Source organism: Schistocerca americana, chromosome 9 (assembly GCF_021461395.2).
Source record: "Schistocerca americana isolate TAMUIC-IGC-003095 chromosome 9, iqSchAmer2.1, whole genome shotgun sequence".
Taxonomy (NCBI): domain Eukaryota; kingdom Metazoa; phylum Arthropoda; class Insecta; order Orthoptera; family Acrididae; genus Schistocerca; species Schistocerca americana.
Window position 1 is genome coordinate 27162793 of NC_060127.1, and position 26800 is coordinate 27189592.

The following is a 26800-nucleotide window of genomic DNA, read 5'->3' on the forward strand; positions in this document are numbered from 1 at the left end:
TGTTTCAGGTTGACATGATCCCATTATCAATTTCTATAAAACATGTAAAATACAAATCATTACTTCACATTATTACACTTACAATCTTATGTTACATAATGCATGTTAACTACTTGTTTATAATTTTTGATTGGGCCTCAACGAGTATTAATTTTTATTATGTTACATGATGTGGAGTAATAATTCATGTTTTCCTTGCTTTATACAACTTAATAACCAGACCACACCGTCCCAAAACATGTCATGTTAAATAAATGGCACATTTTGGACAACCAGTTTATGATCATTTCCCATACTGACATGTAGTAGTCTCGTATAGAGTTAAAACAAATTATTACCGTGGACATGCAGCAACAAATACACCAGGTACTGTTTTCTATTTATTTTCTAACCATTCCAGCCATTTGTCAATGCATTAACAGTTCACAGAATCTTCCGATGACATACAACAAATACCAATGGCCTGGAACTTTTCATGGAATAACTTCATGATTCAAAATGGACAGACACACAAAATCTGCAACATACAACTATTTTTATCCAAAACTACTTGAAACAACCAAATTACAGAGTCATGAATAATCTTATTAGCAGTAAAATAACTAAACATTTTTTGAATTCAAACTGGACAGACACACAAAATCCACAACATATAACTATTTTTGTTCAACTGTATTTCTTGAATAACTCATTTTCAGAGTTCGGAATAACTTTAATAGTAATCAAGACAGTATAAAGGTTCATATATTAGTTATGTATCAAGTGTATTTTGTGTAATATAATATGACTTTTCCTCAGCAGATAAATTATATTTTCAAAAGAGAGCCCAAAATCAGAACATATAGTTCAGGAAATCATTTACAATGCTAGGCATATCATATTTCCTCAGAGCTGATAGAGAGTAATGTTTGCGGACTAAGATACGGCATAGCTTTGCGAGTGGTGTTGGTGTTAACATTTGTGGAACAATCAAATCATCCTGAGTAGTTTCTTCTTGCTGGTTTTGCACTCCTTCTCCAGTCAGTCCTTCTCCAGACAGTCCTACAAAATTAATGATAATTATAGAATAAAATTATTAAGTAAAATATATTACAAATTACTTAAAAATTACAAATTCTAATATCTGTATTGGGTTGTAAGTTGAACTTTACATTTATGGCCTCCTGCCTTCAATAGTACAGCCAAAATAGGTACAATAATACAGAATATTTTCTGCTATTCGTTTACCACAAATACAGATAACCATTTTTGCTTTTATGTGAGTGTGCATATACTGAAAATAACCTTTGCATCAAGAGAACTTTTTCCTTAATAGCAGATAGAACTTGCACAGAACTGAGACATCCAACAGCTTTCTGAGTTCCAGAAAGTTTCTTATTGGGGAAAAAGCAAGATGGGAAACATAAAGAAATAGTAAAAAGTATTTTTAATGATGAAAATAAACACTTGTTCCAACTGCAGAAAGGGTAATACAAAGGGTACAGGAAATACTCAGTCCAGTCACAGTAATGTGACCACTGCATGTGTTTCACATCGATGTGCAGTAATCATTCACAGGCACCAGGTGGTAGCACTAGCAGCAGAGGGTATATGAAGCACATTGCAGGGATCTGGAAAACAGTGCAGCTGTAATCGCAATGCAGAAAAGGAGTGATTTATCAGATGCCAAAAAAGACATGATGAATAGCATTTGCGCCAAGGGTGGAATGTTTGTATGCCAATGTGGTTAAAGTGTACTGTGCATGGTAAAATGACGATGTCCAAACCTGGTGCCGAAGTAGCTGTGGTGCACCATGGGCCACAGATGACAGGGGTGAACGGCAGCTGCATAGTTGTGTGCGGGTGAACAGACATCCAACTATGGAGCAAGTGACTGCCCAGATGAACCAAGGCGCTACCAACAGTGCCTTCTCAATGATCATTCAGTGAATGTTGTTGTGTATGGATCTCAGCAGCAGGCACTTGGTTCATTCACCCATGCTGACTAATGTTCACTGGTGATGAATGCTGGAGTTTTTATGCTAATACCGCAATTGTATATACCTTGAGTGGCAACAGGTGGCCTTTTCAGATAAATTTTACGCTCCATTGGAAAGATGGCCGTTAGCGTAAACAGTGTAAAAAGTCTGAAAGTAAATACCCTGCAACAAGCATGGAGCGATATGGCCTGGGGAATGTTTTTATGGCATTTCCTGGGTGACACCTTCATTCCGGAAGTATGAATCTATCATTCGAGACAATGTCCATCCCTACAAGCAGTTTGTTTTTCGTTGGCATGATGACGTCTAGCAGGAAGGTAATTCAATGTGTTACAGAGTTCACAGTGTATGTGCATGGTTTGAAGCAAGCCAGGATGACTTTACCATTCTTCCTTGACCACCAAACTCCCCGGATTTAAACCCAATTGAGAACACGTGGGAACACATCAATCTATCTGTACACGCCACAAATCCTCTACCGATAAACCTAGCACAGCTGGCCACAGCACAGGAATTGGCCTGGCTTCAAATCCCTGCTGGTATTTTCACACACACACACACACACACATATATATATATATATATATATATATATATATATATATATATATATATATATATATATATATGTGTGTGTGTGTGTGTGTGTGTGAAAATACCAGCAGGGATTTGAAGCCAGGCCAATTCCTGTATATATATATATATGTGTGTGTGTGTGTGTGTGTGAAAATACCAGCAGGGATTTGAAGCCAGGCCAATTCCTGTGCTGTGGCCAGCTGTGCTAGGTTTATCGGTAGAGGATTTGTGGCGTGTACAGATAGATTGATGTGTTCCCACGTGTTCTCAATTGGGTTTAAATCCGGGGAGTTTGGTGGTCAAGGAAGAATGGTAAAGTCATCCTGGCTTGCTTCAAACCATATATATATATATATATAAAAAACAAAGATGAGGTGACTTACCGAACAAAAGCGCTGGCAGGTCGATAGACACACAAACAAACACAAACATACACACAAAATTCAAGCTTTCGCAACAAACTGTTGCCTCATCAGGAAAGAGGGAAGGAGAGGGGAAGACGAAAGGAGGTGGGTTTTAAGGGAGAGGGTAAGGAGTCATTCCAATCCCGGGAGCGGAAAGACTTACCTTAGGGGGAAAAAAGGACAGGTATACACTCGCACACACGCACATATCCATCCACACATACAGACACAAGCAGACATATTTAAAGACAAAGAGTTTGGGCAGAGATGTCAGTCGAGGCAGAAGTGTAGAGGCAAAGAAGTTGTTGAAAGACAGGTGAGGTATGAGTGGCGGCAACTTGAAATTAGCGGAGATTGAGGCCTGGCGGATGACGAGAAGAGAGGATATACTGAAGGGCAAGTTCCCATCTCCGGAGTTCGGATAGGTTGGTGTTGGTGGAAAGTATCCAGATAACCCGGACGGTGTAACACTGTGCCAAGATGTGCTGGCTGTGTATCAAGGCATGTTTAGCCACAGGGTGATCCTCATTACCAACAAACACTGTCTGCCTGTGTCCATTCATGCGAATGGACAGTTTGTTGCTGGTCATTCCCACATAGAATGCATCACAGTGTAGGCAGGTCAGTTGGTAAATCACGTGGGTGCTTTCACACGTGGCTCTGCCTCTGATCGTGTACACCTTCCGGGTTACAGGACTGGAGTAGGTGGTGGTGGGAGGGTGCATGGGACAGGTTTTGCATCGGGGGCGGTTACAAGGATAGGAGCCAGAGGGTAGGGAAGGTGGTTTGGGGATTTCATAGGGATGAACTAACAGGTTACGAAGGTTAGGTGGACGGCGGAAAGACACTCTTGGTGGAGTGGGGAGGATTTCATGAAGGATGGATCTCATTTCAGGGCAGGATTTGAGGAAGTCGTATCCCTGCTGGAGAGCCACATTCAGAGTCTGGTCCAGTCCCAGAAAGTATCCTGTCACAAGTGGGGCACTTTTGTGGTTCTTCTGTGGGGGATTCTGGGTTTGAGGGGACGAGGAAGTGGCTCTGGTTACTTGCTTCTGTACCAGGTCGGGAGGGTAGTTGCGGGATGCGAAAGCTGTTTTCAGGTTGTTGGTGTAATGATTCAGGGATTCCGGACTGGAGCAGATTTGTTTGCCACGAAGACCTAGGCTGTAGGGAAGGGACCGTTTGATGTGGAATGGGTGGCAGCTGTCATAATGGAGGTACTGTTGCTTGTTGGTGGGTTTGATGTGGACGGACGTGTGAAGTTGGCCATTGGACAGGTGGAGGTCAACGTCAAGGAAAGTGGCATGGGATTTGTAGTAGGACCAGGTGAATCTGATGGAACCAAAGGAGTTGAGGTTGGAGAGGAAATTCTGGAGTTCTTCTTCACTGTGAGTCCAGATCATGAAGATGTCATCAATAAATCTGTACCAAACTTTGGGTTGGCACACTTGGGTAACCAAGAAGGCTCCCTCTAAGCGACCCATGAATAGGTTGGCGTACGAGGGGGCCATCCTGGTGCCCATGGCTGTTCCCTTTAATTGTTGGTATGTCTGGCCCTCAAAAGTGAAGAAGTTGTGGGTCAGGATGAAGCTGGCTAAGGTGATGAGGAAAGAGGTTTTAGGTAGGGTGGCAGGTGATCGGCGTGAAAGGAAATGCTCCATCGCAGCGAGGCCCTGGACGTGCGGAATATTTGTGTATAAGGACGTGGCATCAATGGTTACAAGGATGGTTTCTGGGGGTAACAGATTGGGTAAGGATTCCAGGCGTTCAAGGAAGTGGTTGGTGTCCTTGATGAAGGATGGGAGACTGCATGTAATGGGTTGAAGGTGTTGATCTACGTAGGCAGAGATACGTTCTGTGGGGGCTTGGTAACCAGCTACAATGGGGCGGCCGGGATGATTGGGTTTGTGGATTTTAGGAAGAAGGTAGAAGGTAGGGGTGCGGGGTGTCGGTGGGGTCAGGAGGTTGATGGAGTCAGGTGAAAGGTTTTGCAGGGGGCAAACCTCTTTCCTCATTACCTTAGCCAGCTTCATCCTGACCCACAACTTCTTCACTTTTGAGGGCCAGACATACCAACAATTAAAGGGAACAGCCATGGGCACCAGGATGGCCCCCTCGTACGCCAACCTATTCATGGGTCGCTTAGAGGAAGCCTTCTTGGTTACCCAAGTGTGCCAACCCAAAGTTTGGTACAGATTTATTGATGACATCTTCATGATCTGGACTCACAGTGAAGAAGAACTCCAGAATTTCCTCTCCAACCTCAACTCCTTTGGTTCCATCAGTTTCACCTGGTCCTACTACAAATCCCATGCCACTTTCCTTGACGTTGACCTCCACCTGTCCAATGGCCAACTTCACACGTCCGTCCACATCAAACCCACCAACAAGCAACAGTACCTCCATTATGACAGCTGCCACCCATTCCACATCAAACGGTCCCTTCCCTACAGCCTAGGTCTTCGTGGCAAACAAATCTGCTCCAGTCCGGAATCCCTGAATCATTACACCAACAACCTGAAAACAGCTTTCGCATCCCGCAACTACCCTCCCGACCTGGTACAGAAGCAAATAACCAGAGCCACTTCCTCGTCCCCTCAAACCCAGAATCCCCCACAGAAGAACCACAAAAGTGCCCCACTTGTGACAGGATACTTTCCGGGACAGGACCAGACTCTGAATGTGGCTCTCCAGCAGGGATACGACTTCCTCAAATCCTGCCCTGAAATGAGATCCATCCTTCATGAAATCCTCCCCACTCCACCAAGAGTGTCTTTCCGCCGTCCACCTAACCTTCGTAACCTGTTAGTTCATCCCTATGAAATCCCCAAACCACCTTCCCTACCCTCTGGCTCCTATCCTTGTAACCGCCCCCGATGCAAAACCTGTCCCATGCACCCTCCCACCACCACCTACTCCAGTCCTGTAACCCGGAAGGTGTACACGATCAGAGGCAGAGCCACGTGTGAAAGCACCCACGTGATTTACCAACTGACCTGCCTACACTGTGATGCATTCTATGTGGGAATGACCAGCAACAAACTGTCCATTCGCATGAATGGACACAGGCAGACAGTGTTTGTTGGTAATGAGGATCACCCTGTGGCTAAACATGCCTTGGTGCACAGCCAGCACATCTTGGCACAGTGTTACACCGTCCGGGTTATCTGGATACTTTCCACCAACACCAACCTATCCGAACTCCGGAGATGGGAACTTGCCCTTCAGTATATCCTCTCTTCTCGTCATCCGCCAGGCCTCAATCTCCGCTAATTTCAAGTTGCCGCCACTCATACCTCACCTGTCTTTCAACAACTTCTTTGCCTCTACACTTCTGCGTCGACTGACATCTCTGCCCAAACTCTTTGTCTTTAAATATGTCTGCTTCTGTCTGTATGTGTGGATGGATATGTGCGTGTGTGCGAGTGTATACCTGTCCTTTTTTCCCCCTAAGGTAAGTCTTTCCGCTCCCGGGATTGGAATGACTCCTTACCCTCTCCCTTAAAACCCACCTCCTTTCGTCTTCCCCTCTCCTTCCCTCTTTCCTGATGAGGCAACAGTTTGTTGCGAAAGCTTGAATTTTGTGTGTATGTTTGTGTTTGTTTGTGTGTCTATCGACCTGCCAGCGCTTTTGTTCGGTAAGTCACCTCATCTTTGTTTTTATGTTTTTATATATAATTTTTCCCACGTGGAATGTTTCCTTCCATTATATATATATATATATATATATATATATATATATATATATATATATATATATGGAAACATTCCACGTGGGAAAAATATATCTAAAAACAAAGATGATGTTACCGAACGAAAGAGCTGGCAGGTCGATAGACACACAAACAAACACAAACATACACACAAAATTCTAGCTTTCGCAACAAACGGTTGCTTCGTCAGGAAAGAGGGAAGAAGAGGGAAAGACGAAAGGAAGTGGGTTTTAAGGGAGAGGGTAAGGAGTCATTCCAATCCCGGGAGCGGAAAGACTTATCTTAGGGGGAAAAAAGGATGGGTATACACACACACACACACACATATCTCCATCCACACATATACAGACACAAGCAGACAGTTTGGGCAGAGATGTCAGTCGAGCCGGAAGTGCAGAGGCAAAGATGTTGTTGAATGACAGGTGAGGTATGAGTGGCGGCAACTTGAAATTAGTGGAGATTGAGGCCTGGTGGGTAACGGGAGAAGAGGATATATTGAAGAGCAAGTTCCCATCTCCGGAGTTTGGATAGGTTGGTGTTGGTGGGAAGTATCCAGATAACATGGATGGTGTAACACTGTGCCGAGATGTGCTGGCTGTGTATCAAGGCATGTTTAGCCACAGGGTGATCCTCATTACCAACAAACACTGTCTGCCTGTGTCCATTCATGCGAATGGACAGTTTGTTGCTGGTCATTGCCACGTAGAATACATCACAGTGTAGGCAGGTCAGTTGGTAAATCATGTTGGTGCTTTCACACGTGGCTCTGCCTTTGATCGTGTACACCTTCCGGGTTACAGGACTGGAGTAGGTGGTGGTGGGAGGGTGCATGGGACAGGTTTTACGCCGGGGGCGGTTACAAGGATAGGAGCCAGAGGGTAGGGATGGTGGTTTGGGGATTTCATAGTGATGAACTAACAGGTTATGAAGGTTAGGTGGACGGCGGAAAGACACTCTTGGTGGAGTGGGGAGGATTTCATGAAGGATGGATCTCATTTCAGGGCAGAATTTAAGGAAGTCGCATCCCTGCTGGAGAGCCACATTCAGAGACTAGTCTAGTCCCGGAAAGTATCCTGTTACAAGTGGGGCACTTTTGTGGTTCTTCTGTGGGAGGTTCTGGGTTTGAGGGGATGAGGAAGTGGCTCTGGTTATTTGCTTCTGTACCAGGTCGGGAGGGTAGTTGCGGGATGCGAAAGCTGTTGTCAGATTGTTGGTGTAATGGTTCAGGGATTCCGGACTGGAGCAGATTCGTTTGCCACGAAGACCTAGGCTGTAGGGAAGGGACCGTTTGATGTGGAATGGGTGGCAGCTGTCACAATGGAGGTACTATTGCTTGTTGGTGGGTTTGATGTGGATGGACGTGTGAAGCTGGCCATTGGACAGATGGAGGTCAACGTCAAAGAAAGTGGCGTGGGATTTGTAGTAGGACCAGGTGAATCTGATGGAACCAAAGGAGTTGAGGTTGGAGAGGAAATTCTGGAGTTCTTCTTCACTGTGAGTCCAGATCATCAAGATGTCATCAATAAATCTGTACCAAACTTTGGGTTGGCAGGCCTGGGTAACCAAGAAGGCTTCCTCTAAGCGACCCATGAATAGGTTGGCGTATGAGAGGGTCATCCTGGTACCCATGGCTGTTCCCTTTAATTGTTGGTATGTCTGGCCTTCAAAAGTGAAGAAGTTGTGGGTCAGGATGAAGCTGGCTAAGGTAATGAGGAAAGAGGTTTTAGGTAGGGTGGCAGGTGATCGGCGTGAAAGGAAATGCTCCATCGCTGCGAGACACCTTCAACCCATTACATGCAGTCTCCCATCCTTCATCAAAGACACCAACCACTTTCTCGAACGCCTGGAATCCTTACCCAATCTGTTACCCCCGGAAACCATCCTTGTAGCCATTGATGCCACTTCCTTATACACAAATATTCTGCACGTCCAGGGCCTCCCTGCGATGGAGCATTTCCTTTCACGCCGATCACCTGCCACCCTACCTAAAACCTCTTTCCTCATTACCTTAGCCAGCTGCATCCTGACCCACAACTTCTTCACTTTTGAAGGCCAGACATACCAACAATTAAAGGGAACAGCCATGGGTACCAGCATGACCCCCTCGTACGCCAACTTATTCATGGGTCACTTAGAGGAAGCCTTCTTGGTTACCCAGGCCTGCCAACCCAAAGTTTGGTACAGATTTATTAATGACATCTTGATGATCTGGACTCACAGTGAAGAAGAACTCCAGAATTTCCTCTCCAACCTCAACTCCTTTGGTTCCATCAGATTCACCTGGTCCTACTACAAATCCCACGCCACTTTCTTTGACGTTGACCTCCATCTGTCCAATGGCCAGCTTCACACGTCCGTCCACATCAAACCCACCAACAAGCAACAGTACCTCCATTATGACAGCTGCCACCCATTCCACATCAAACGGTCCCTTCCCTACAGCCTAGGTCTTCGTGGCAAACGAATCTGTTCCAGTCCGGAATCCCTGAACCATTACACCAACAACCTGACAACAGCTTTCGCATCCCGCAACTACCCTCCCGACCTGGTACAGAAGCAAATAACCAGAGCCACTTCCTCATCCCCTCAAACCCATAACATCCCACAGAAGAACCACAAAAGTGCCCCACTTGTAACAGGATACTTTCCGGGACTGGACCAGTCTCTGAATGTGGCTCTCCAGCAGGGATATGACTTCCTCAAATTCTGCCCTGAAATGAGATCCATCCTTCATGAAATCCTCCCCACTCCACCAAGAGTGTCTTTCCGCCGTCCACCTAACCGTAACCTGTTAGTTCATCCCTATGAAATCGCCAAACCACATTCCCTACCCTCTGGCTCCTATCCTTGTAACCGCCCCCGGTGTAAAACCTGTCCCATGCACCCTCCCACCATCACCTACTCCAGTCCTGTAACCCGGAAGGTGTACACGATCAAAGGCAGAGCCACGTGTGAAAGCACCCACGTGATTTACCAACTGACCTGCCTACACTGTGATGCATTCTATGTGGGAATGACCAGCAACAAACTGTCCATTCGCATGAATGGACACAGGCAGACAGTGTTTGTTGGTAATGAGGATCATCCTGTGCCTTGGTGCACGGCCAGCACATCTTGGCACAGTGTTACACCGTCCGGGTTATCTGGATACTTCCCACCAATACCAACCTATCCGAACTCCGGAGATGGGAACTTGCTCTTCAACATATCCTCTCTTCCTGTTACCCACCAGGCCTCAATCTCCGCTAATTTCAAGTTGCCGCCACTCATACCTCACCTGTCATTCAACAACATCTTTGCCTCTGCACTTCCGCCTCGACTGACATCTCTGCCCAAACTCTTTGTCTTTAAATATGTCTGCTTGTGTCTGTATATGTGTGGATGGATATGTGTGTGTGTGCCAGTGTATACCCGTCCTTTTTTCCCCCTAAGGTAAGTCTTTCCGCTCCCGGGATTGGAATGACTCCTTACCCTCTCCCTTAAAACCCACATCCTTTTGTCTTTCCCTCTCCTTCCCTCTTTCCTGATGAAGCAACAGTTTGTTGCGAAAGCTTGAATTTCGTGTGTATGGTTGTGTGTCTATCGACCTGCCAGCACTGTCGTTCGGTAAGTAACATCATCTTTGTGGATATATATATATATATATAATGAGGGAAACATTCCACGTGGGAAAAATATATCTTTCCGCTCCCGGGATTGGAATGACTCCTTCCCCCCCCCCCCCCCCCCCCCTTAAAACCCAAATCCTTCCGTCTTTCCCTCTCCTTCCCTCTTTCCTGACGAGGCAACCGTTGGTTGCGAAAGCTAGAATTTTGTGTGTATGTATGTGTCTGTTTGTGTTTCTATCGACCTGCCAGCGCTTTCGTATGGTAAGTCACATCATCTTTGATTATATATATATATATATATATATATATAAACAAAGATGATGTAACTTACCAAACAAAAGTGTTGGCATGTTGATAGAGACACAAACACACACACAAAATTCAAGTTTTCGCAGCCAACAGTTGCTTTGTCAGGAAAGAGGGAAGTAGAGGGAAAGACGAAAGGATGTGGGTTTTAAGGGAGAGGGTGAGGAGTCATTCCAATCCCGGGAGCGGAAAGACTTACCTTAGGGGGAAAAAAGGACAAGTATACACTCGCACACACACACATATCCACCCGCACATATACAGACACAAACAGACCATGTGTCTGTATATGTGCGGGTGGATATGTGTGTGTGTGCGAGTGTATACTTGTCCTTTTTTCCCCCTAAGGTAAGTCTTTCCGCTCCCGGGATTGGAATGACTCCTCACCCTCTCCCTTAAAACCCACATCCTTTTGTCTTTCCCTCTCCTTCCCTCTTTCCTGACGAAGCAACCGTTGGTTGCGGTAGCTTGAATTTTGTGTGTGTGTTTGTGTTTGTTTGTGTGTCTATCAACATGCCAACGCTTTCGTTTGGTAAGTTACATCATCTTTGTTTTTAGATATATTTTTCCCAGTGGAATGTTTCCCTCTATTATATTCATATATATATACTGCACTGAACTCCCGGGTAATCAGGCAGGTGGTTTTGTACAATGGTGTGATATTTTAGCAAGTTATGTTGTTGTCATTTTCAGGCAGCCCTGATGACCCTGGCACCATCTTAATAGCTGCTGCGTCCCTCAGTCAAATTCAGGTCAGTGGAACCCATGTGCAGCTCCACTGCTGAGATGGAGGGGAAAGTGCAATGGCAGGACATGAGTTGCAGTACTCAGTATAGGGATGGAAGTTATCGCTGAAACAACAAGTTTTTGGACATGTTGGTTTTCTCCAGGCCATATTGACCTGACTTTTAAAGCCGCTCAAAATAACCAGTTTCTGAAATAACTGAATTTCAGTTTCTTATTCCTATTATTTCCTGTTTAGTAAGACATGGTTGCAAAATATTACCATGAATTATTTACAGAGGAATGGAAAATCTGGTAGAATCTGACCTCAGGGATCAGTTTGGATTCAGGAGAAATGTAGGAACACGCAAGGTAATACTGACACTATTACTTTTCTTAGAAGATAGGTTGAGGAAAGGCAAACCTACATTTATAGCATTTATGGACTTAGAGAAACCTTTTGACAATGTTGACTGGAATGCTCTCTTTGAAATTCTGAAAGTGGCAGGTGTAAGATACAGGGAATGAAAGGCTATTTACAACTTGTACAGAAACCAGATAGCAGTTATAAGAGTCGAGGGGCATGAAAGGCAAGCAGTGGTTGAGAAGGGAGTGAGTCTATCCCTGATGTTATTTAGACTGTACACTGAGCAAGCAGTAAAGGAAACAAAAGAAAAATTTGGCATAAGAATTAAAGTCCCGGGAAAAGAAATAAAAACTTTAAGGTTTGATGATGACATGATAATTCTGTCAGAGACAGCAAAGGACTTGAAAGAGCATTTGAACGGAATGGACAGTGAATTGAGGTGGGTATAAGATGAACATCAACAAAAGCAAAACAAGAATAATGGAATGTAGTTGAAGTAAATCAGGTGATGCTGAGGGAATTAGACTAGGAAATGAGACATTTAAAGTAGTAGATAATTTCTACTATTTCGGCAGCAAAATAACTGCTGATGGCTGAAGTAGAGAGGATATAAAATGTAGACTGGCAATGGCAAGAAAAGCGCTTCTGAAGAAGAGATATTTGGTAACATCAAGTATAGATTTAAATGTATGGAAGTCTTTTCTGAAAGAATTTATATGGGGTATAGCCATGTATAGAAGTGAAATATGAATGATAAACATTTTAGAGAAGACAGGAGTAGTGCTTTTGAAATGTGATACTACAAAAGAATGCTGAAGATTAGGTGGGTAGATCACGTAACAAATGAGGAAGTACTGAATAGAATCAGGGAGACAAGAAATTTGTGGCACAACTTGACCACGAGAAGGGACTGGTTGATCGGACATGTTCTGAGACATCAAGGGATCATCAATTTAGTATTGGAGGGAAGTGTTCAAGGTAAAAATCATAGAGGGAAATCAACAGATGAATACAGCAAGCAGATTCAGAAATATGTATGTTGCAGTAGTTATTCGAATATGAAGAGGATCACACAGGATGAAGTGTCATGGACAGCTGCATCAAACCGTCCTCGGACTGAGACCACAACAATAGTGTTATTTCCTGTAATATACATATATAAATTGAACAAAGATGGAAACATTTTGACTCACTCAGTTTCAAGATATATAGATTCAAAATATTAAATTAAATAAACAAATATTATGTAGACACTGGCAGCAGATCAGCTACTTTGTATTTTTATTGTAAACTACAAGTGAATTGTTAAGTTTTCAGTTTATTACTGTTACCATAATTTCCTTCCTCTTTTATTATTTCACAGAAATCGCAAACAAATGTTTAATCCATTAAAGCAAATAAAGCATTGTACTTCATTACTATGTCACTTAATAAAACATTTTCAGACTAGTGTTGGTAGAATTTTGAAATACAAAGATATCCAGTGACAAAAGTGAGAAACTACTATATGGATCATGCACACTGCATTCACATGCATACCATTTTATACGCCACATCACTTGGTAAAAAGTATGTCGTTGTCTCAGCAATGCTACTAATTCGTATGCCAAGTGTTTGTTTCATCTTTCTGTCAGCATTGTTCTTAAAATAGCACTTACCTCTTTTTCCAATTTGTATAAAAGTGCAATATTTCAAAGCAATTCAAATTTTACAAATGACAATTAATCATATTTACAAAAATTTTTATTTAAAAACAAATAAATTTAACACTTGTGCTATGGCTAATTGATATTTCAGTTTTTTACCGAGTTATTATTTTGAAAAAAAGCACTTGTTATAAATGAGACCAAAGAAATACCAAAAAATGCCAGTTATTCTGAACTGTATTGATTTCAACAGCTCAGTTTTTTCCATCCCTACCTCAGTCTGAGTGCTGCCACTGTGGGGATCAGTACGCCACTGACAAAGAGGAAGTACGCCTGTGTGTTGTGATCTAAGCTCTCCAGGTGCTGTGATACAAATGTATCTCCACAGAAACATATCATGCTTTGAGCTCAAGGGTACCAGGTGTTACATAGGTGGAAGCTGCTGTCTTTTCTCATCAGTTTCTTTTAAAATGAATCATAAATGTATTTGCCTGTTTTAACAACTTTGTGCTGTTTATAATTTTGTGTGACACTTGCACTGTGTGTGCCTTTCCTTTCTGATTTATGAATATTTCCATGTACTAAGCATACAACCAGTGTTTTGTCCCTGGGAATGTGTGTCAGCACAGTTGGAAAATGGTGTTCAAGTCCAAGGTCGTAGGGCTTGAACTGACAATTAAAGCCAATTTCTTCCTTTTCCATGACCACATTACATTTTGATCACAACAAATGAATCTATGCATGAGTTATCTTATAACTGATATTTTCTGCAGAGAAGATATCCAACCAAGTGGGTCTTACATGTGATGGTAAGAGTTTTTACAGAATATTTTGCCACACTCTGCTCCAGTCTGTTGATGGGTAACTCCTGTAAAGAGGACATACTGGTGGATGCTGGGAGGGATTACAATCCCCATGTAACTTGCCATAATGAAATACAACTACACATAATGCGGCAGAGTTCTGTGTCAAGGCATGAATACTGACAGTGACATGTCAACTGGACCACCACGGCATGCATATCAGTAATTTTGTTATGATGACTGATGGTAGCAGCACTAAGAGAAAATGTGGGTTTTCTATAATTATCTGATAGTGTTAAACTGACAAGAAAAGAAAATAAATAATCACTATTTGTATATGCAAATACATTGGCTAGCCTCACAGCCTTCGTCATAAGTCTTCAAGAGTTTCAGAAGCTAGAAGATACACAAGACACTTGGCTGCTAAAATTCGACAGGCTTGCGACTGATGTCAGTGCGGAAGTATGGTTTAAACACTCTGAGGATTGTATAAGTGTTGCCTTGTAGAACATTTTTGACAAATACGATAAAGTTCAAAAGACAAAGAGTAAATAATATCTTCAAAGAGTAATTAGGTCTTCATTTTTAGCATTATATTCTTCAAATCAGTAAATCTCTTGTACTACACACTTTCTAAAGTTGCCTCCCCTTCCCCACCATCGACATACTTGGAGAAATGCATGATACAAATGCACTGTCTTACAATATATTTAATCACTACCTGTTTCAATCATGGATCATCTTTGCACTGCTAGCACAAAAATGGAAACAAAGTGAAAACTGTGAATATCAACAGAAATTACATTTTGATCAGAATTATTAGTCAAAAAAAATCAAGTGTACTTCCAAAAATATCTGTTGTGACTACCTCACATGGCATACATGCTACTTAACCAGAAATGTATATGCCATTGGTGACTTGAAAATACAAGAAATTGATACTTAATGGTTCACCAAGCAAAAAACAACATTGGAAACATGTAACAGCAGTAAGTGAACAGCTCCATCACTCAGGCCCAACAAGACCCTCTAGGATAACACACAACAGTTAATCAAAGAAGCTACAAGCCCAAGCCATATGTCATACGTCAAAGAACAAGTTACAAAATATGTGTACACTATAATACAGATACACATATGCAATCAAATTACATTAAAATAATTGTATAACAATGTTTTTCCCTCAGTACAATAACTTTTTTTCTAAAATAGCCTACGTTATTCCTCAACGTTCAGGCTATTCTATACCATGTTTCACCAAAATCAGTTCAACATTTTAGTCATGGAAGCTAACTGACAGAATTACTTTCACATTTATAATATGAGGTACATTCAAAATATTCTGGAACATTCATAATTTTGTGCCAATAGTGTGTTGGAGCAAAATGTGGCTGGTGTCCCTGCATATGCCTGTGTTTAATGTGTAACTACCGGAAGTTTCATTACTGTACATCTGTTAGTTATTGTTCAGTGCTGTATTGAGTAGAACGTTGTATTGCAAAGTTCATGAGTTTCGAGATGGCAGAGCCAAAGGAGCAAAGCATTTGCATTAAATTGTGCATGAAACTCATGAAAACATTTACAGAGACACACCAGTGGATGAAGGAAGCCTACGATGATACGTGCTTAAGACGTACTCGGTGTTACAAATGGTTCACATAGTTTAAAAATTGTAGGATGGAAGTTAAAGATGACCCTCATTCAGGATGCCCTTCAATGTATACTGATGACACTCATGTTAGGAACATCTATAAAATTGTGCATGTCAATCAAAGACTGACTGTCTGAGAGATTACCGAGAGATTACAAGAGAATATATCATTTCAGTTAGATCATGTCATGAAATTCTGATGCTGCACCTTGGAAAGCTTTGTGTTGCTGTCAAGTTTGTCCCAAGGCTCATGGGTCAAAACCAGACAGACCTTTGCCTCACAGCCTGTGAAGAGATTTTGGATCATGCAAATGAGAATGAGATGTTCCCTAAGAAAATCATAACTGGTGATGAGACATGGGTCTATGGTTATGATGTTGAGACCAAGGTTCAATCTTCACAATGGATCAGGAAAGGCTCTCCAATCCACGGCCCTTGCATCACGATAATGCACTTGCACACTCGCCCCTGTTGGTGCATGACTGTTGCATGATAAGCTGTGTTTCCTCATCCTCCATACTTTCCAGACCTGGCTCCTGTGGATGGTTTTTTATTTTGAAAACTCCGTTGAGAAGACAATGATTTGCAATGATTGAGGAGATAAAAGAAAATACTAAAAGGTAAGCACAGAAAAATTTTATGGACAAAGTTATGGAATTTTTTGAACAGATCTCGTATGGATTAGATTCTTCACATCACTGGATAAGTTGTCAAAGATTTTTATGGATGAATATCTCACTCCTTTCTGTGTCATGCATACATATTGTGCAGATGAACTGTGGAATATGGTACTAACTAATACCTGACAAATTTAGGTATGGATTGGCAACCCATAATGAGATTTCACATTACTTGGATTCTTCATAAAGTACAATCACATGGAAAATCATGAGAAAGAATAAAACAATGCAGTTATTAAAAAATTGAATTTTGAAAGATTGTATGTTGTCACCTCAAACGTTAGGGAACTCAGATATGAAGAAACTGAAGTAGAAGAAATACTGAAGAAAGAAACTGAAATATTTTTAGTCCTAATTTTGCTGTGCATAGGTATTGGGAACTTGTGTACTTTTAAGTTTTCTTCTATTTTCTAAAAATAGTTTTGTGTTATAATGTGTGACAAACTGGATGTTGCTGTAGGATAATCAAATGGCTTAGTTCGTGAGAGTTTGTGGCTTGACTTTTGATCACAGTCACTGTGGCAGGGAACTTGGAAAGGAAATCATTGAGGCTCTCCCATGGAAATGCATGCTAAGCAGAAAATATAATTGCCAGCAAGAATAAAGATCTGTACCCTTTGTAATTATTGAATCACACATACATTTTGTGAAATGTGAAGTATACAAAGTTTAAATGGAAAATGTTTGAGGAACAGTAAAAAGATAAAACAAAAGTTACATTTCAGATAACTGGAAGTTTCATATCAGTTCATACTCCACTGTAAAAATTTCATTCTGGAAACACCCGCCACCCCCTGGCTATGGCAAATTGATGTCTTCACAATATCCTTTCTTCCAGGAGTGCTAGCCTTGCAAGTTTTGCAGGAGTGCTTCTGTGAATTCTGAAAAGTAAGTGATGAGGTACTGATGGAAGTAAAGCTGTGAGGATGGGTTGTGAGTTGTGCCCGGGTAGCTCAGTCAATAGAGCACTTGCCTGCAAAAGGAAAAGGTCTCTAGTTCAAATCTCAGTCCAACACACAGTTCTAATCTCCAGGAAGGTTCAACATTAGATAAGTCTGAGTTGTTAACTGAAGCAGGGAAGGAGCAGCATTGTCAAGATGCAGCAGAAAATAGGGTGGAGTAGGCCAATGGGAATGTAAGTGAGGCTAAAAATATGTAGCACTGCTAACTTTTGGAACCAGAGCCCTTTCCTTCCATCTGAAGAGAGGAAAGAGTTGGGAGGAAAGACATTTAAAAAGGCACAGGAAGAATCACAATCAATTTTCTCCCTCATCCTGTCTAGTAAGCCTTGACTACAATTCAGAGTGACTGTTTGTGAGACTTACCCTGTATTCTTAAGCCTCATCATTCCTCTCTTCTCCAAACATTTCCCCCATTATGTCAGAGGAAGCTCCTTGTTCTGGAAGTTAATAATTTTATGTCTTCCTTTTTGTTTCCATCTGCATATAAATGGTGAGTAAATTTTCTCTATCCATATTTTAAATATGCCATTCACTGATCACTTTCATACACCTTTAAGTTCTACAATCTTATTATGTGAACTATTGCTCATTAATATTTTTCTGCAGCATGTGACTGAAGTAGAATTGGAAAATATGTATTGAAACATGCACAAAAAACTTTATGGAAACTGATTCATCGATGCCTGGCATTCCAGAGAATTCAAAACAGACCTGGCTTAACTATATATTTTAGTGCAAGTAGCTGACAGATATGACTGGACTAATGATATGCCATCATTAGTGTGCAATGATTAAAATGTTATCCAATAACTATGATGCATTCACAACAGCAACAAATTAAATTATTCATTGTTTTCCATAGTTTTTTAAGTACATACCTGATTTCCTAAATTTCGCCCAAATGCTGAACATCATGGAATAGTCTGAGGGACCTAGTTCAAGAGCTAAATCCAATGTATGCTGAAGTGTAGACCTACATGCACATAGTTCTTCATCAACCAGCATTGTCTTATAATAGGCATAAACATACACTACTGAGAGTAGCGTATCAGGGTCACATTTTTTGCTTACAGACATCAGCAACCTGATCAACCTGAATAACAAAGTAAATAGAAACACTAAGAAAAATATCATACAATGATTCTCTATTCAAATTTAACTACTCATCTGTGTGAGAAGACTTAGTGCTACACACATCAAAAAAGTTTTGCAACATGCCAGTTCCCAGAACTCCTGAAGATAGATGTTGACTGTGGATATTGTATCACAGAGACAGTCTCTATCTATGGATTATGGCTTGGAGGAATCCTGACAGTAGTGCCACCATGTTGAATGATGCTTTTTGTGCAGCCACATGACGTCATGTTATGACTCAAATGGTGCACAACAGGCTACATGATGCGCAGCTTCACTCCCAACAGCGACGACGAGGTCCATCTTTGCAACCATGACATGATGCAGTGTGGTACAGATGGGCCCAATAACATGCCCACTGGACCGCTCAGGATTGGCATCACATTCTCTGCACCAATGAGTGTCACATATGGCTTCAACCAGACAATCATTGGAGACGTGTTTGGAGGCAAGCCGGTCAGGCTGAACGCTTTAGACACAACGTCCAGCGAGTGCAGCAAGGTAGAGGTTCCCTGCTGCTTAGGGGTGGCATTATATGGGGCTGACACACGCTGCTGGTGGTCATGGAAGGCGCCGTAATGGCTGTACGATATGTGAATGCCATCCTCCGACCGATAGTGCAACCATATCGGCAGCATATTGGTGAGGCATTCGTCTTCATGGATGACAATTCACACCTTCATCGTGCACATCTTGTGAATGACTTCCTTCAGGATAATGACAGCACTCGAATAGAGTGGCCAGCATGTACTCCAGACATGAACCCTATCGAACATGCATGGGATGGATTGAAAAGGGCTGTTTATGGGCAACATGACCCACCAACCACTCTGAGGGATCTATGCCAAATCGTCATTGAGGAGTGGGACAATCTGGACCAACAGTGCCTTGATGAACTTGTGGATGGTATGCCACAATGAATACAGGCATGTATCAATGCAAGAGGATGTGTTACTGGGCATCAGAGGTACCGGTGTGTACAGCAATCTGGACCACCACCTCTGAAAGCCTCACTGTATGGTGGTACAACATGCAACATGTGGTTTTGACGAGCAATAAAAAAAGCAGAAATGATGTTTATGTTGATCTCTATTCCAATTTTCTGTACATGTTCCAGAACTCTTGGAACCAAGGTGATTAATAACTTTTTTGATGTGTGCATTTACAAATAATCATCTGAAAATCTGAGAGGTTCATGCGGAGTAAAATGTGAATGGATCTCTCAGCAAAAACTATCAAGCATATAGCCTCCAATGCAAAGTAGAAGCTCAGTTTATTGCAATACACTCTAGTATCCCTCATGGGAGTAGTCACTCTCAGTGCTGCTGTTACTGCCCAGGGAAGGAACTAATGCGTACAGTCATTTCCGATTATCACATAGAACTATTCCTACAGTACTTGCATCAAGCATTTTATGAGCAGATATATTGCTACTGTGCTTGAGAAGTGATTATCTCATAATGGAGACAGAATTTCATGATAGTGAAGTGCTATTAACTCTCAATCTAAAATTATACTGCTGTTGCTGTTGTTGTGGTTATCAGTCTGAAGACTGGTTTGAAGCAACTCTCCATGTTGGTTTATCCTGTGCAGGCCTCTTCATCTCCAAATGGCTACTGCAACTTACTTCTAGATGAACCTGCTTAATATATTCAAGCCTTGCTCTCCCTCTACAATCTCATCCCCTACCCCCCCCCCCCCCCCTTTCCAATCACTGACACACACTTCCTTCCAACATCAAATTGTCAATTTTTGATGCCTTCAGACGTGTCCTACGAACAGATGTTTTCTTTTTACCATGATGAGCCATAAATTTCTTTTTCCCCATCTCAGTTCAGTTGCCCCTCACTTGTCAATTGATCTACCCATCTACTTGTCAACATTGTTCTACAGCACTACATTTCAAGAGCTTCTATTTTGTTATTGCCTGAACTGCTTATCATTCATGTTTCAATTCCATACAAGGCTACTTTCCATACAAATATACTTTTAGAGCCCTGTGTTCGTCTTATAGCCATTCTTTCTTTGTTATTTTACCTTATCTGTCATCTCATTTTTGAAAGTCCTGTATTCTCTTTTTCCTGATTCATTTCCTGCATTTATATATGTACTCCTTTTGTAAATTAAATTCAGTATCTTCTGTGTCATTCAGGAATTTCAATTAGGCCTCGCTTTTTACCTATGTGATCTTCTGCTGCCTTCCTGATTTAATCTTTCAAACCTACCCGTTCATCATTCATTGTATTCTTTTCCCCTGTTTCAGTCCAACATTGCCTAATGCTCCCTCTGAAACCCTCAACAACCTCTGGTTTCTTCAATTTATCCAGGCCCCATCTCTTTCATTTCCCACATTTTCACAATTTCTCTAGTTTCAATATGCTGGTCATAACCGATAAATTATGTCCTTAGTCCACATCTGCCCCCAAAAATGTCATACAGTTTAAAATCTGGTTTTGAAATCTCTGTCTTACCATTATACAGTCACTCTTAAACCTTCCAATCTCCCCATGTCTCTTCTACAGATACAATATTCTTTCACAATTCTTAAACAAAGTTTTAGCGATGATTAAATTATGCTTTGTGCAAATTCTACCAGGTGGCTTCCTGTTTCTTTCCTTTCCCCTAGTCCATATTACCAACTGTTTTCCCTTCTGTTCCTTTTCCTGCCACCACATTTCAGTCACCCTTCACAATTAAATTTTCACCTCCCTTAACTGAATAATTTCCTTTATCTTGTCATATATTCTTTCAATCTTTTCATCATCTGTGGAGCTAGTTGGTATGTAAACTTGTATTACTGTTGTGAGAGTTGGCTTCCTGTCTGTCTTGGTTTAGATAATGAATTAATTATGCTGTTCATAGAAAGTTACCCACTTTCCCATTTTCTTAGTCATTATTAGGCCCACCTCTGCTTTATCCCTATTTGATTTTATGTTGATAACCCTGCACTCACCCGACCAGTACTCCTATTCTTTCTGCCACTGCTCTTCACTGATTCCTACTATAAGTAACAGACAATTATTCATTTTCCTTTTCAAATTGTGAAACCTACCTACCCAATTAAGGGATCCAACACTCAATGCACTGACTTGTGGCATGCCTGACTATACCCTCCTCAGTAGGCGTGTCCAGAGATTCTAATGGGGGAATAATTTATCTCTGGAATATTTTACCAAAGAGGATGCCACTATCATCAACACATACAGGAGAGCTACATGCCCTTTGGGAAAAAAATAACAGCTGCAATTTTCACTTGCTTTTAGCTGTTAGCAGTGCCAGTATATCAAGACCACACTGGCTAATGTTATAAGGCCACATAAGTCAATCGTCCAGCCTATTGCCCCGGCAACTAGTGAAAAGGCTGCTGCCCTTATTCAGGAACAAAACGGTTGTTTGACCCCTACACAGATACCCCTCCACTGTGGTTGCACCTGCAGTATGACTATCTGTATTGTTGAAGCACACAAGTCACACCACACCACCAGCTGAGGTCGATGGTTCCTGGGGGGATTTTACCACATACAGAGAGCTGATTTCTCTGAGGAAAAGACAGTTTATAATTACTAACACCACTCAAAATAACATTACTATGTCTGCACCATCAGTTCACATAGTACAGAGAGCTTGTGGCACATATTTTGCATTGGCAGATGCAGACAGAAACATATCCATAACAGCTATCCACAACAGCTCTCCATTTCTTTAATATTCACATTTCTCACAGTGGAAAACCCCACTTTGGAATATCAATAATATTAGGCACACTGTAAAGATCAGTTTGCAATAACACTAAAATTAGAAATTAATATAAGAGGGTTGGAACTTAAATAGTGGTAAGTATTTATTCACAACCAATACAAAAGAGTTACATGTTTGCACCTGTTACTGTCCTTCAAAGTAGTCACCAACATTGTGTAGAACCCATTGCCAGTGATGTGGAAGGCATACTATACCATTTGCAGAGCCTGTTCTGTTGATGGTGCGAATGGAGCAGTCTAAGGTAATGGTGATTCTCATGTATGACTGTGATGGTGTTATCCTAATGCATTATGTCCCTCCATGGCAGACCATGAATGCACAGTATTACTGTTCATTTTTGGAGTATCACCTGCAACTAGCTTTGCGAACGAAGCAGCGACACTTTTTGCGTAACCCACCCACCATTATGCATGACAATGTGCAGGCGCATACAGCAGTCAATGGGACTTGGAAGTACTGTACCATCCACCTTACTCCCTGCTCTTAAGTCATTGTGACTTTTATTTGATTCCGAAGATGAAGGAACCACTTCTTGGCATTTGCTTCAGAACTGTTCCAGACATTTGACAGGCAGTAGGCCGCTCAATTCGCACCACCAACAGAACGGGCTCTGCTAACGGTATACTACGCCTTCCACATAACTGGCAATGGGTTCTACCCAACGGTGATGACTACTTTGAAGGACAGTAACAGGTGCAAACATATAACACTTTTGTATCAGTTGTGAATAAATACACTCCTGGAAATTTAAATAAGAACACCGTGAATTCATTGTCCCAGGAAGGGGAAACTTTATTGACACATTCCTGGGGTCAGATACATCACATGATCACACTGACAGAACCACAGGCACATAGACACAGGCAACAGAGCATGCACAATGTCGGCACTAGTACAGTGTATATCCACCTTTCGCAGCAATGCAGGCTGCTATTCTCCCATGGAGACGATCGTAGAGATGCTGGATGTAGTCCTGTGGAACGGATTGCCATGCCATTTCCACCTGGCGCCTCAGTTGGACCAGCGTTCGTGCTGGACGTGCAGACCGCGTGAGACGACGCTTCATCCAGTCCCAAACATGCTCAATGGGGGACAGATCCGGAGATCTTTCTGGCCAGGGTAGTTGACTTACACCTTCTAGAGCACGTTGGGTGGCACGGGATACATGCGGACGTGCATTGTCCTGTTGGAACAGCAAGTTCCCTTGCCGGTCTAGGAATGGTAGAACGATGGGTTCGATGACGGTTTGGATGTACCGTGCACTATTCAGTGTCCCCTCGACGATCACCAGTGGTGTACGGCCAGTGTAGGAGATCGCTCCCCACACCATGATGCCGGGTGTTGGCCCTGTGTGCCTCGGTCGTATGCAGTCCTGATTGTGGCGCTCACCTGCACGGCGCCAAACACGCATACGACCATCATTGGCACCAAGGCAGAAGCGACTCTCATCGCTGAAGACGACACGTCTCCATTCGTCCCTCCATTCACGCCTGTCGCGACACCACTGGAGGCGGGCTGCACGATGTTGGGGCGTGAGCGGAAGACGGCCTAGCGGTGTGCGGGACCGTAGCCCAGCTTCATGGAGACGGTTGCGAATGGTGCTCGCCGATACCCCAGGAGCAACAGTGTCCCTAATTTGCTGGGAAGTGGCGGTGCGGTCCCCTACGGCACTGCGTAGGATCCTACGGTCTTGGCGTGCATCCGTGCGTTGCTGCGGTCCGGTCCCAGGTCGACGGGCACGTGCACCTTCCGCCGACCGCTGGTGACGACATCGATGTACTGTGGAGGCCTCACGCCCCACGTGTTGAGCAATTCGGCGGTACGTCCACCCGGCCCCCTGCATGCCCACTATACGCCCTCACTCAAAGTCCGTCAACTGCACATATGGTTCACGTCCACGCTGTCGCGGCATGCTACCAGTGTTAAAGACTGCGATGGAGCTCCGTATGCCACGGCAAACTGGCTGACACTGACGGCGGCGGTGCACAAATGCTGCGCAGCTAGCGCCATTCGATGGCCAACACCGCGGTTCCTGGTGTGTCCGCTGTGCCGTGCGTGTGATCATTGCTTGTACAGCCCTCTCGCAGTGTCCGGAGCAAGTATGGTGGGTCTGACACACCGGTGTCAATGTGTTCTTTTTTCCATTTCCAGGAGTGTAGTTGCCACTATTTAAGTTCCAACCCTCGTATATAAAAATAGTTATAGTCAATAGCAATCTATCCTTTTCCAAATACTGTTCACATTCCACACAGTCATGCCAAAGAAAAAAACCTGTATCCCTCTACAGAATTGGTTGACCTCACTGAAGGTAATGCTCGGACACAGTAATTATATCCCCAACTGCTGTAGTCTCATGAAACTAATGAACTTGGTTTCAGAGTGCATGGCAATCTTTTAGGAAATCTACCGAAACTCCAAGACAAGCTAGACACCATCTAGGAAATGCAAATACAAAGGACAGATCACATAAAAAAGATTTTGACTTGATTAGTTAAAAGGCATAAATATGCTGAATACAACAATGTACAAACACAAGTAACTGTTCTGCGGAAACATAGTGTAGTACAAAAAGAAATGGTGCAGTGAATAACAAAATTTCATACAGCTCTGTCACTGGCATCAATTGCAGATGCTGGGAAATGGGGATGGGTGTCATTTACTGGAACATGATGTGGCTATTTGAGGCTGACTGGCCGCCTCCTGTATACTCCTTGACAAGGTGATGCTGAGACAGGAAGACATGATGTGACTGCTGTCTGTGACATTCAAAGGCTCGCATTTCACAGGAGGTATTGATACTATGATCCTGTCTCCCAAAGAGGCCGAGTATAGTATCAATGGTATGCAGCACTGCAGTGCTTCTACTATTATTAGTGGTATTGCCTGACAGTGCTATTCAAGTGACTTACCCAGAAGATGGCAATAATGAACCTCCTACCTATAGACATGAGCTGAAGTCTTACAAAAAAAGACAATGTTTTTGAAGCAGGTGGTGTGTTGACACGATGTAAGCCTTGACTTGCTAGGCCAATCCTTGCAAGTTTGAACATTGCTTCCTCAGTGAATAAATAAATAAATAAAAATGGCAAGACTCTGTCTGGTCACATTCTTCACTATGGCATTTACACCACTGCTGCCACCACCTGCATTATGCTTGTATGTTTAAGAATGGGAAAACATAAAAGATTACATCAGAAAAGAAATGCATATTTACTATGTATGAATAAAGGCAAAGAAAAACAAGAGATAATCGGATGGATATTTAAAAGGGAGGAAATTTGGTTTTTAGAGAGCAGGTCATTAGAGATAATGCCAATGAAGAGGGCTAGGGAAAGGAATTGGCCACATTCCCATACAGGGAACAATCTTGAATGGAGACTTCAAACAGGTTCTTCCCAAATGTGAGACCAGTTGCTCAAATTGTTCAAAGGGAGCTATGGAGAAATACCACCATCACATTTAAAAAGTTGACAGACCGAGGAATAACAAAAATGTAACAAGCAGCTGTGGAAAAACCAGTAACCTCCATTACATGTTATAGCCATACATGTAAAAATTAGTTTAATAAACTTCCGGCTGGTCACAATCCCCACAAATTTTACTATCTCCCCAATTGCATACAAGCTGACAATATTTTCTGCACATGCAAATCATCTTCCTATGGCTTCTATGTTTATCAGTGTTAAAAATCTGTACCAAATAATTTAAAGCCTATTAGTGATTCATTACAGTGAGTACTGATCAACCAATGTGGCATGGATGAAAATGTTATTTTGCACTTTTGTGTGGTTGGAAAGGTTAGTGTTTCCACTGAAATAAAGTTAATGATCTTTCTTCTTATTCACCATCCTACAAGAACACTGATAGAATACTAATGTATAGTGTTATATCTTTTCTTGTAAACAGAGGCTAACACAATTTCGAGTTTTGTAAGAATGATGGCCCACAAGGCTCTCTATAGCTAAATAAGAAGATTTTCTTTGTTTTCTTCCCTCCTCCCAACCCCTCCTGCAAATAGCAAATTCAGTTTTGCAAATCAACAAATATGTGTGATACATTACAGCTAGGAGCTGGAAATACATGAGCAAGTATACTCACCAGTTCTCACCTGGGTGAAGACGCAATGCATAATACCAGGCTGCTGGCAGGAATGATAGGGGGTACCTGTGAAGAAAATTGACATCAGTGTTAAATCTGACTGTAGATAATCTCATTACATTGCTGGCAGAAACAAGATGACAACTGACAGTCTACATTTACATCAACACACATACTCCACAACCCACCATACAGCACATGGTGGAGGGTATCCTGAAGCCCTACTAGACATTGCCTTTCTTTCCTGACTGTTACATTCCTCCATATGAGCCCTAATTTCTCATATCTTATCTTCACGGCCCTTAAGCAAAGTGTATGTTGGTGGTAATAGAATAGTTCTGCAGTCAGCTTCAGATGCCAGTTCTATAAATTTTCTCCATAATGTTTCTCG

The 26800-nt window shown here is 42.3% G+C and overlaps 1 protein-coding gene across 7 annotated transcripts in view; it reads right to left on the minus strand.

Moving 5' to 3' along the window:
* Positions 1-623: 623 nt before the first annotated feature.
* The window catches only part of LOC124551330 (ankyrin repeat and SOCS box protein 3-like), a 214884-nt gene continuing 188707 nt past the window's right edge, over positions 624-26800 (minus strand). For 4 of the 7 annotated variants that reach the window (XM_047126348.1, XM_047126350.1, XM_047126347.1 and 1 more), the window contains 3 exons: positions 26410-26475; positions 18297-18511; positions 624-1041 (listed from right to left, as the gene is read on the minus strand). In XM_047126348.1, coding sequence (XP_046982304.1) covers positions 833-1041; positions 18297-18511; positions 26410-26475 — 490 coding nt within the window. In that variant the 3' untranslated portion in view covers positions 624-832. Of the gene's footprint in view, positions 1042-17781; positions 17896-18296; positions 18512-26409; positions 26476-26800 lie in introns of those variants that run through there. The other 3 variants (XR_006967816.1, XM_047126349.1, XM_047126352.1) reach the window with 3 other exon arrangements.